At 38.8% G+C, this 13,164-nt stretch overlaps 1 protein-coding gene across 1 annotated transcript in view; it reads right to left on the bottom strand.

Annotated features, from left to right (window-relative positions):
- Positions 1 to 305: 305 nt before the first annotated feature.
- The window catches only part of LOC140235719 (uncharacterized), a 106,257-nt gene continuing 93,398 nt past the window's right edge, over positions 306 to 13,164 (bottom strand). The window contains exons 49-55 of the mRNA XM_072315732.1: positions 11,295 to 11,437; positions 9,473 to 9,796; positions 8,301 to 8,409; positions 6,644 to 6,864; positions 5,701 to 5,817; positions 4,030 to 4,239; positions 306 to 2,570 (exon numbers count right to left, since the gene is read on the bottom strand). Of these exons, the coding sequence (XP_072171833.1) occupies positions 2,257 to 2,570; positions 4,030 to 4,239; positions 5,701 to 5,817; positions 6,644 to 6,864; positions 8,301 to 8,409; positions 9,473 to 9,796; positions 11,295 to 11,437 (1,438 nt within the window). The 3' untranslated portion in view covers positions 306 to 2,256. The remainder of the gene's footprint in view (positions 2,571 to 4,029; positions 4,240 to 5,700; positions 5,818 to 6,643; positions 6,865 to 8,300; positions 8,410 to 9,472; positions 9,797 to 11,294; positions 11,438 to 13,164) is intronic.

Genomic DNA, 13,164 nt, shown 5'->3' with positions numbered 1-13,164 from the left:
CTTTTACATTTAATCTCCATTGGTTTGTGAGTGGGAAAAAGCAGGCAACAGCATGAACACATTGACAAATTGTCCTTCATCACTGTACTTAAGTAACGAATTAATCAGTGTATTAGTACATGTAGTAGCCATACAAATAGAAACAATCTACTATGATACTACTATACACTTAATAATTAGTCGGTTATTCACATTGATGTAGGGCAATTATTTGTTGATCGGTTGTAATAAAAAAAAAAAAACTTGAAGCAAGAATTTGATAACTCTGCATTAACAACAACATGAGACATAACTAAACACTGATATGCTGTCATTCAAATCTTTATTACTGTTTCTGATCAAGTTATCACATGTTTGGACACCAGTCAACAAGGCTCGTAAACGTAAACAATCCATATTTCAAACTTTTGTAATGTAACGTTACATGGTAGAAATCACAGAACACTATATATATATTTTTTTTTCTTTCCACAATGGGAATTAGAAAGCCAAACCCTATTTTCATTAAAAAAAAAATTTGACTGCTTTCTTCTTTTAGACATGATATTGGTGTATCATTATGATGAATGCAAAAAATGTACAAACACTTGGCAAAGGAAACCAACAATTCTTGGACGTACATACACGTAGGCAGAACATTGTTTCTTTGATTTTTGAATAACACAGATAAAAACATTCTATAACAAATGACTTCTTTGACCCAAGTGTCTACTGTACATGACTTATAACTTGACATTAACAACTCATAAAATTAAAACACTATCAAAATCTTATTCATGTTGCAAGTCATCCACAAAATATGATTCTTAGTTCTGGTCATCATAGCACCTCATGAACAATACATGTACAACAAAGCCATTATGTAGATAGAAAGACAAAGTAGTTACAAAATAAAATTGGTTGATATAAAAAAGAAATGAACGATGACCATGTGTGGAGAATCTTCAATGCAGCATTTGTATTGAGTGTTTGCTTGTGTGTGTGTGTGTGTGTGTGTGTGTGTGCACTTTGCACATGATTTATTCATATATGGCTGTCCATCATGCAAGCCATCACAACTCTTACCACATTTTTTCTTTCTTTCTCAGGCTTGACATTTTTCTTTGTTCTTGTTGTCCTGCTGATACTGATGAAACCTTATGACCCGCATTGCAAAAAGTGGAAATTGTCACAAAACATGAATACTGACAAAATGAAGCAAATCTATTTTACAACTTGAATTGAAGGAAATTAATTGATGAATTACTTCAAAAAGAACCTTTAAAGGTGTCACAGAAGTTCTGCTTCAAAGGAACAATCAAATTACCTGCGAGCTGATTGATCAATCAATCAACATTTAAACTAAGAAGGCTGCTTAACAGAAATCCTCAAATTCAGCTGCAAACACTCTTGGGTACAGTGTAAGTGAAATTTAGCAGCTGTGACAATGTTTGATATTGGATATTTATCCCTCCTTCAACCAGTTATACTAATGTCAATACATAGCTCCCCTGATTAAAAAAAGCATTACATTAACCTTTGCAAAATATGATCAAGAGACCTGTATTTTGGAGTCCTGATAGTAAACTTACAAACGGATGGAGTGTATGAAAATCAAGCAAACCATTTCCATGAGAAATAGAGCAAAGGAGTCGATATCACCTAGTCCTGATTGTAAACTTACAAACGGATGGTGTATGAATATCAAGCAAACCATTTCCATGAGAAATAGAGCAAAGGAGTCGATGACAAGCTGGTTTAAATGCAACTGCATTCTTTCTGAATATTTCATCCAAACAGAAAATGTGCTAAATGCCTTGAGACCAACAAGAAGATTATGTTCATTACATTGAAGGGTTACGTTAATTTCTGACAACTGGACTGCTATGGTTTAAAATTCACACACCACACTAATGCATAAAAACAAAGAGGGTAAATGCATGTGAAATACGAGTTGAAAAAAAAAAATCGAAAGCACACACATACACGCAAATAAGTAGGAATTACATTGTTGTGAGAGGTATAATTTTTTTCACATAAACTTGTTCCATCATTACACTATTTCATAGATAAAAATGTTTTATTCATGCAGCCTCTTTCCGTGACTGAGTCATTGTGCCCCAAATGTTTTATCTACCTTGCTATATCTTCTCCTGCACAGTAGTCTTATCAATGAATTGCCAAACAATACCTTGGTACACATTTGCTCATAAAATAGTTTATTATTGCTTTACAAATAGGATACTTGGGTTGGAACGTACAATAATTTTGGTCTATTTACTCGTTTGAGCATGAAACTGCAGCACTTATCGGGGGGAAACAGTTGTGGATTCCCCATCCGTTATGTTGGCATGTTGCGAGTAGGACCTCGTCACCTTCACACACTACATCATCCATCAGGAACGTCGCAGCCTCAGGGATATCTGGGAAATCTGCGGCGTCCACAACCACTCCCTGAGTAAAGCCGAGCTGACGGCAGACTACTGTTGCCGCGGCATCATCGAAATCGTGAAGACAGACTCGTCCCCAAGTTCCTTCGTAGTATACCTCCACCACTCCCTCAGATAGTAATGGCGACCCAGACAGACGTACTAAAAAAAGAGAAAGAGTTTATTTTCTTTTTTCAGTTGGGTGAATTATCATGTAACTTTACAAAAAGCAATATATATCATTAGCTTACAATGTACATAATCTCCTCAGTTAAAAAAAGAAAATGAAATGTATTTTAACCTCGCATTATATTACTGACTTGATGATATCTAAATTTGTTAATGATGGCAATATAATTATCTTTCTTTTTAATGATTTTGATTACAGAATATGTCTGTTTCTGGTATATATATATATATATATATATATATATATATATATGTGTGTATATTTGAAGTGTTTATGTGTGTGTTTTGTTTTGTTCTGTCCCCTTGTCATTCATTAATTTATTAGTAATTTGTTTCTTATGCTATACTGTGCAGGTTTTGAACTTGTCCATCTGTATCATCACTCTGCAATGCAGCCCTTTGGCTGCCACGACAGTATTTTCAAGAAACCAGACCAACTGAATTGAAAATTGGTTGAAGCGGAAATAAAACTTCCATTATCCAGTCATACAGTGCCAATAGAAGAACAACCTCAGCTGTGGGCACGGGTAAAAATGACAATGAAGACTCTATGGGTCTCTCATGTAGTTATGATTATGATTACGCCAAAAACTGCTGAGCCTTAACATCTCTGGAACCACTGTTAACCCTTTTAGTCTTGTGGCAACAGGTTTAACCCTATTCCCATCGGGTGGGGGCATTTTGCCCCCCAGTAGTTTCAAGTCCCTCAAAAAACCCGGTGGGATTAGGGTTAAGTAGAAAGTCAATAGCATTCTAAGACTGTGATCCTGGAAAGGTTCAGCCTGCATTCACATTCCTGAGTCCACTTCTTTGGAGATTGATCGCTTTATCTTCATGAGGCAATCGATTGATTATAAAGCGGCATTTCTTGTTAAAGGAATGATTTATTATTTCAAAAGTCAGCATCAGTGCTTCAAAATAGCTTTAAAATGTGAGTTAGGAATAGAAACAACCAATGTAAAAATTTGAACCAGTGTAATCAATGCTAAGTATTGGTAAATATACAAAATGTGAACAATAATCATAATAAAAATGTTTCCAGAATAAACCATCTACAGTTATGGTAGCACAAGAAAAATAGCAATATCTCATTAAATTTTAGGCTTTACTGCAAATATTTTATATGATAGTATGTTTTGTGATACAACTAACCCATACATAGGCATCAAAAGTGATATCTTGACCATTTTTTAAATCACTGCTCCCAAATTCACTGTCTCATTGATACTGTCTGTTTACAAAAAAAACAAAAAAACAAAACAAAATCATTGATATTACCACGCAGCTGAAGACTGTGATATTCAAAATCTGGACATGTCTTCCTACGAGTCACTGTAGTCGCTGTACAAACAAATGCATGTATTATATGCATATGTATTACATCAGCTGGCAATCTCTACAAAATGCAAGATCGATTCGATTCAAGTCTCACCTGGCACTGTGCAAGCCACTCCTACATCCTCGCCGTGGTTACAGTTGTGTTCACCAATCTCGTTACCTGGGCAGGTATCCAGCCTGGACTCTTCCCCTTCGCACTGTAGATTATCCAGCAGGATGGCCCCGCTGCCTTCCCCAAACACCTCGGCGCTAAAGAAGCCGGCGGCTGGCCCGTATCCTAGCTGGCGGCAGACCACATCGGCATCTGTGAAGATAAAACAGGATGTGGAATGGAGGGTATCACAGTACAGCAAATCTTTCAGGTTTATCTTAATATGCAACATGACATCTCAAACTCCAAACATATGGTGGTTATGGTAGTTTTCATGTCTATCCGACCTAAATTTTGAAAAAAGGATTTTGACTTTCTGCTTCATGCATGGGACAAAAGTGAGCAACTTGGCAATGCAAACCTCCAATAAATGCTTCAAATTGTTTAAACATTTTGTTATCCTTTGAATGAAATGAGTATTGCAACAACAATAGCAACTGCTACTTCTAAAACTACATTGAATCAGTTAAAGGGAATTTATAGTTTAAGTAGACACCTACCTTCAAGTTTCAAACATTTTTTGTTGAGATACCAACAAATCTCTTATGAAGTATGGAAGAGCATGTAATTCCAAGAGGGATTTAATGTTTATTAGATTCAAATTGTTTTTGACATGGCTGAGATATCCAAAACAGAGCAATTCTAATAAAAGGTGCGACAGATTGGCTTTCTTTCACTTTGTCTAAAGATGTCCCATCCATTCCCAAACCATTTTTTTTTCTAACAAACTTCAAATTCCTTAGAATGGTATGCTCTGTATCATTTCATAAATATTTCTTGGTATCTCACAAACAGTTAAAAGCCCAATCCTCATCTCCACCTATACTATACCATCCCTTTGATAGGATGAGAAGGACACTGGTTTCAGTGATTACCAAAGTTGCTTTTCACACTCTGCATCTTTCAGAATGAGATGCGCTGCTCAAGGCAAAAATCACTTTGGCAGGTGCTTGACCAGAATAACATTAATTTAGGACAAAAGCATATTTTTATTATACTTTGGATTATGTTTTTTTGTGTCTTTATATATACTGTATCATATATTGTTAACAACTTTTGCATTTAATTTTTATTGAAATTAGTATTCTGCACTTTTTTGGGGATATATCTCCGCTGCTTTTCCCTAGTTTACTTTTTTACAAACCGAATTGATAATTATTATTTATATTTTATTGATGCAATATATAATTGTTCTTGTTCTGCATGAGCCTGTATGCTACCTGGATTTTGTAATTTTACATTCTTATGTTTATATAATACTTAACAGTACATGCATATTTTTCAGTTTTGTAAAATCATTTGCAATATTCAGCCTCTGGCTGCGATCAAGATACCATTAACACACAACAATCATATCGATTGCTAGTAAAGTGTAGTTCGACTCTGCGCCTTCCAAAATGGTGTGGTGGCAAATGCACCCTTGAACCCTTGACTGTTCTACTGTAAGCAAATAAGTGGGGAATGCAGCATAAAGCATAATATTATATATAATACTATCAATAATAATAATAATGGTAATAATAATAATTATGATAATAAAGACAAATACATACACACACACATACATACATGAAAAATTGAGCCGAAACTACTTTAACTTGACCCTGACGTTACCTGATTTATCAAAGTAGTCATCGCAGACAGTGCCCCACTCTCCAAGGTGGAACATCTCAACACGTCCCTCCAGGCTGCTGTCGCCCCCTGTGAGGCGTAGACTGCCGCTACTCGCTGCTCAAAGAGGGAGGGGGAGGAAAAAATGGGGAAAGAGACGGAGATCAAGACATTACTTAGCAACAAGTTCTGTGACAGGTGTGCTGACATTCCCACATCCAAATCAGGGAGATTCCACACAACAATCAGGGAGCTATCTGTGTGTTACATGCATTTCAATGGGCAAAAATAATTCCCAACTCGGGGAGATTTAAATATTTTCTTATTCAGACATGAACAGATTGTGACATTTTCAGGGAGACTCCTGCAGAATCAGGGAAACTTGGCAGCTCTGCTGTGGCGAGTCTGCCCACGTTCCATGATATGATGCAATGGGGGAAGAGGTGAAAATGGACAAATCTTCCCTTAGTGGCTGAAGATTCATGAGTGACTTTAAAGACCCTGGAATCAGTTTTCTTGTCATTGTTTTCCTAGATCATACTTGGACACTGCATCCACATACTGAAATAAAGTATCGTAAACAAACAAACATACCACCACCACCACCACCAATAACAACATCAACAACAACAACAACGACAGAACAACACAACACAACAGCAACGAGAACAAAACAACTACATCAGAATGTATATCCTCTCAGCACAGCATAAAACTATCATAAACAAACACACAAACATCCCAACAACTACAACACCACACCATAACAACAACACAACACAACACAACACAACAACAACGGCAACATCAACAGCAACAACAACAGAATGTTTATCCTCTCTGAACAACAGAAAGAGATATTCTATTAGGTTTTTTTGGAGACACCTGCCAAATCGGGGGGTGGGGTGTGGTACGGAAGACTCTGTCGCTCTGCTGAAATACTCACGTAGCTCACACAGCACGCCAGCCTCCTGATCAGCAAAGCACCCTGTCTCCCCAAATGCAGAGTGAGCGCACTGGCCGAGGTTTGCCTCGGTCCCCATGCACTGGACATCGTCCAGCCAGAAGCCGATGGGATCTCCACCGTAGAAGGACCCGGTGTCAGCGTACAGGGCCCCGAGGAAGCCCAGCTGCCGGCACACAACGTGGCCCTCATTCAGGTCCCAGCTGAGATCGGGTAGGAATGAGAGAGATGAGTTGGATAAAGTGCACCGGAAGTGATGAAAAGTGTACTGTAAAAGTGGAAATTTTCGTGGTGATGAAATTTTTGTGCATTTCGTGCAACCACAAACTAGCGCGAAAATAAAAGCACACAAATATTTTGCTTGCCATACGTTCCAGTAATTGATGTCTTGATTCCGTGGAATTAAAAACATGCGAAAACTCTTTTAAACCCACCGAGCACAAAAAATTAGTTTAGCGAAAATATCCACTTTTACAGTACTCGAGTTCTCTCCTCACATGTACCGCACCATACTATCCTGAGCTAAAAGTGGACTACTTTCCAATGCGATCCAAAAGTATACCAAAACTGTAGCAAAAGTGAGCTTGAGAAGAACAAGCACTACTGCATACGCCATACATTTAGCCAGTCTAAATTTTCACGAATAGGACGTTCCCGACAATTTTCCGAGTGGTTAAACTCGAAATCGTGGAGACCTGTACCGAACGGGGGGAAATGTATATGCATACATCACATTCATAGCATGATAAGAGTCAATATTTTGTGTGTCTTTAATTTCGTGAATAGCACCTGACTCACGAAATTTGCGAAAATAAAAACCTCGTGATATATTTGGCATTTACAGTATATCACAATACAAAAAGCTGATTATTATTATTATTATTATTTTTTTTTTTTGGGGGGGGGGGTGGTTGGGACATGTAGCGTAAGCATGCTAGGTGCATGAGCCTGTAACTACAAAACATCTGAACTCCTCTGACTCGAGTCCAGTAATGCTTTCTCCACAAAGTACTGGAACATGCTCAGTCTGGCATGATAGGACAGTATCATACAGTATGGATTGATTCGGGTTAGATTCACCTTGGAGAATTTGAACGTGACTGAAGACCAGAAATAGACACATGGGGGGAGGGGGCGGTGTTTGGAGAACAAAATACAATGATGTAGGGAGCAAGGAAAGTGGACACACTAAGATATTGAAAAAAAAAGGCTAAGTGCAGAAATAGATTCAAATGCAAAAAGTACTCACAGAAATTAAGAGTATAAGGACCACATTAAGATTGAAAATTGGGAGCATTGGTGCATGAAAGCTATAGACAGACACACAATACGAATCTGTAAGCTTCAAATGGAGAAAAAGAGCAGTGATGTCGGTCACTAGGAATACATCACTAAAACATTTTCACTTATAAGTAAAGAAGAGGGAATAAAACAAAATCTGTATGCAACAGCATCATCATACTAATAAATCCCACGTTGCATATTTGCTCTTATTACCCCGTTGACCAAGGGCTCATTTTGGTACAACACGCATTTCATACAGACACCTCCCCGAGTATACTGGTGACTCATCCTAAATGGGTTCATGACAAATTTCAATGAATGCTGGGCCAAATGGGAAATGACCTCCGGTGCTTACTCGGTATCACAGACTGCTCTCCACTCTCCATCGTGGTACACCTCCACCCTACCCTCTTCTGGGGTCTTGCCATTCAGTCTCACCTCCACTGGAGGGGGTGCTGGGGTACCTGTCAAGCAACAAATGGAAGAAATATACCTCAACTCAAAGGTTTTTTTCTCCTTTATTTTATTTGGGTGTTTTTTTTTTTTTAAAGCAAGCCATGGCATTTCAAAAACATTTTTGCAAATGTTCATCTGGCAAGAATGACCTTTGACCCCGTACAGGAACAGACCAATCAGGTCAACACCACCAAACCTAGAGGTGTCCTTTTCATACCAGGGTTAATCTCTCCACAAAACTTTATGAAAATCCATTGACAACATAACAGGTGGTAGATTGTGCACAAATACAAACCATACAAAACTCAACTTTGTGTATGTCTGAATACTAAAGTATGCCGTCAATAAAAAGCTATATGGCAGAGCTCAACACTAACAGTGGCCCGGTGCCACTAAAAACGCACGTCAGGCCACCAAAATTTCACAAATGAAGACTTTGGTGGCCTGATCGGGCCACCAAAAAATGTCGGATGTTTGCCTTTGGGCCACCAAAAATAAAAGTTAGTGTGGAGCCCTGAATATGGACACAATTACCCCATGACACACATCCCTGAAAAACAGAGAGAGAGAAAAAAAAGACAGGAACTTCGTACAAACATTTGGTTAGTTAGTTGAACAGATGGGGGGGGGGGGGGGGGGGCTACACTTTCCACCACGCAATTGTGACTTGTTTGTCTCCAATCCCCCAGGGAAATGATTTGAGCAGGGTTGTAGGACACAATTAAAGTAACCGGCACATAAAGGGATACAAGATTTACTAGTATACCATACAGTACATTTGAAATAGATATCAGCCTTGTTCAATGCTCTGTCAAAACATCCATCCTGCCTAATATCATATCACTGAAAGAGAGGAAAGCTAGGGTATTGTTTATCTTTATTGGTGTAAATTTACAAAACATATGAATGCACTATTTATATACCACACTTGCATTTGTGACAAAAGCAGTGCCTAAGGAGTGAGTTGATATACCAAGAAACAAACTACAGAATACTGTTAAGAATAAACAATGGTGAAACTGGTTGTAAATCAACACAGGTGTCACACATTCCGAAACGTACACAACTTACCGGTTTCGCATTTGACTCCTACATCCTCACTGTGGCCGCAATTGTGCGTACCGGCACCGCGGTGGAGGCACATCGAGAGGGCGCTCTCATCACCTCGGCAGTCGACATCGTCGAGGAGGATCGGGAGCTCCTCGTTGGCGCCGAAGCCAGCCTTGGAGACCACTTTCTCCGCCGTGGCGTAACCGAGCTGGCGACAAACCACGTCGGCATCGAAGAGGTCAAATTCGTCATCGCAGACCGTCCCCCACTGACCGTCGATGGACACCTCCAGCCTTCCTTCTTGAGGGTAGATACCACCAACCAGACGGACCTCCATGATGTCCTCTGCATGGATGAAAAGCAAAGTTGTTGTGTGGTTTCAATTTCATGCGCAGTGACCCTCAGTAGAGAGGCAGTGTAAAACCACAAAAGACAATAAGACAGACAGAAGCTTTGTTACAATCAGGCACAGATTTGAGGAAATTGTGGAATTTTGAAATTTCAAATTTCTCCAATATTGGTTGCCAGGGATGCCAGTGGCAAATTGCTCTTGGGCCGGAAATTTTTTGTTGTGAACGAAACTGATGTGCGCGAAGCGCACATCATGAGCGCGAAGTCCCTTCGGCTGGGGTCCAGGGCCCGCTCAAGGGCCCTGGAAGCTCTGGGGTTCTCAGATGCTCTCTGGTGCAATCTGAGCATTTCTGAGGGCTCTTCTTCCCTCAAATCTAATCCAGAGAAATGAATTTGTAGCAAAAATAAAGAAGTCCTAGTGCCGTAAAATCCGTAGTTTTGCTTCGTTCAGCTGACTCAATCGACTCACCACACCGTCTCAGCGCTGTAGCTATAGCGAGAGCGCAGTATGATTCATGCACCGCAACTGCACATACTAGTAGTACATCGCATAGAAACACCACACACTGTTCGATCGCTATCATCGCACGTGTTGCATGTCTCATGGCCCAGCTAGCAGCAGCAACATTGCGCTAGTTTTGCATGACAGTCGTTTTGTGATATTCTCATGCCCAAGTATAAGATTATGCGAAACATACAATGGAAATCGTGAAAGTGAATGTCCCATAAGTTTAGATGATCATATTGTTTTTGTTTTTCTTTCTTTCTTTCTTTCTTTCTTTCTCGTGTTTTCCGGCTTTCCCACACAGACGGAAATAATATCACGAAGCCGGAAATTGGACACCAAAATATGAAAAAGCCGGAATTCCGGCTATTGCCGGAAAACTGGCATCCCTGGGTTGCAACCACATTGGCAAAGGAGGTGATGATGTTATTGACTTATTGACGTCAAATCGTGATTGATCCACAAACAAAGCTAATCTGCTCTTAATTACCTTTTCATATAAAATAAACAAATACTTTTACACAAGAGATGGCTAAACAACCTTGCACTGATGACGTCAAGGCAAACTTACTGACAAAAAAACATGATTTTCTGGCATTTTATTTAACTCTTTGAATGCCATTGTGTAAAACCGCTGTGTGCAAAATTATTCTGAGGCTGCAATGCATAGACATTTAACTTTTCATAGAAACGTTTATGGTAGACATGCAGCTAGCAAAGTTGTAGAGAAATTTCTAAGCTTTGTTGTGATGCAACTCTTGTGGAAGCTATGATTATTTTTCTTGCAAATGGTCAGTACCTGCTTTATTGTACAGGTCTGCGAGGCATGACTTTTGCATAAAACATATCATGCACAACTGCAACAGAAACGTAGAATTCAGAAAACTGTCACTGCTTGTAAATCTAATCGAACACAGACAATATCCCCCCCACCATCCAGCAAACCAACAGAAAACACACACCCAAACAGCTACAGTTGCAACTTACCATCAAGGCAGACCACCGAAGCATCTTCCAGATGTGAGCAGTCGTGCACAGTCCATGGGTCGTGCTGGCATCTCGCCAAGTTTGTCTCGTTGCCATAGCAGCCAAAGTCCTCCGCCACGATGGGACCAGTACCCTGACCAAACCTGCCAATCGGAATGGTACAGCCTAGATGTAGCCTCATCTACTTCACAATTCCCATGAAGGGACTGTACAGTACTGGTTGAGGTGAGGATTCAGCGTGTAACGTTTTGCGAGATATTTACAAACCATTCTATGAAGTGTTGAAGAGCATACAATTCTAAGGGGTATTAAAAGATTATTTGATGAAAATCAGTTTTGAAATGACTCGAGACATCTAAAAACAAGGTACAAAAACAAAGCGATCCTAATGAAAGTCATGGCCTGTCAATTTAATTAGGATTGCTCTTTTGGATATCTCAGCCATTTCAAGGCCAATTTTCATAAAAAAAACATTGAATCCTTCTTGAAATTAGACATTTCATAACAGGTTTCTCATCATCTCATCACAAAAATGTTATAAACCTGAATCCTCACCTCAACCAGTACCGTACAATCCCTTTAAAATGTGTGTGTGAATGTGTGTGATTGCCTGTGAGATGGGTGACAAGACATTTTGCTCCTGAGAGAGCTGCTCCGGTCCTATATTCTCCAAGGACTTAGGGTCAGGATTGTAACAGGGTTTTGGATTTAGTTTGGTATAAGGATTAGGATTAGGGTAAGGGCTATGTTTGAAGGCAGAATTTATGTTTGGCTTATGTTTGGCAGACATTTCATGGAAGCAATTGTGGGAGGAGAAATGTCTTGGAACCGTGTGATGTATGTAACTTTAGTCTGTATTTCAGATGTATTCAATTGTTATTAAATGTAAGACCATTTTGCTCTTCTTCCTTTGATGTCAGTTGGCACAAAGTGACTGATTGGCCTTAATATGGCCACCATTACCTGTCAACTGCAGCAAGACTAAAAGGGGATGGAATGCTTTTTAGAAAGGAGGGTTTTCCTTTTTCAGTGCAGTAAAACAATCTTTGCGGCTGACTTCTTTTCATATCAAGTTCTGGCATCATGTCCCAAACCCGGGGGAATGGTAACCGTAACTCACTACCAGAAATCTACCTTAGATGTGAAGATAGGGATGGAAGTAAGCAGCCAATTTCTGATCACAAGTATTAGCTGTTGTGGCAGCTATTATCATTATTGCTATTATTATCATCATTAATATTATTATTATAATAATATTATTATTATTATTATTATTATTATTATTATTATTATTATTATTATTATTATTATTATTATTATTATTATCATTATTAATATTAGTATTATTATCATTATTATTATTATTATTACTGTGGAGTGAATCTGAGAAAGTTGATATGTCCCTCCCCCTTCCCTTTTCACCTTGTTGAGAGTTTATGCCTGCGTTGTCTCTGGTTGCTCATTACTATTTGTGACTTGAGTTTCAACATTCTCTCTTTTTTATGTATGTGGGGACATACACCAACTATCTAGTATTAAAGGGATCGTACAGTTTTGGTTGAGACCTAATTTCAAGTTTCTAACTTTTTTGGTGAGATAATGAGAAACCTCTTATGAAATATGAAAGAGCATGTAATTCTACGAGGAATTCAACGTTTATTTGATAAAAATTGGTTTTAAAATGGCTGAGATATCCAAAAAAGAGTGATTCTTATAAAGTGTGGGACCCACACTTTATTACGATCGCTTTGTTTTACTTTGTTTTTGGATGTTTCAGTCATTCCAAACCCGATTTTCATCAAATAAACTTTGAATTCCTTTTGAAATGGTATGCTCTGTACTTTATCATAAGTGTTTTCTTGGTATCTCG

Source organism: Diadema setosum, chromosome 12 (assembly GCF_964275005.1).
Source record: "Diadema setosum chromosome 12, eeDiaSeto1, whole genome shotgun sequence".
NCBI lineage: Eukaryota > Metazoa > Echinodermata > Echinoidea > Diadematoida > Diadematidae > Diadema > Diadema setosum.
Note: the sequence above shows the minus strand (reverse complement) of the source record. Positions and strands in the feature narration are given on the sequence as shown.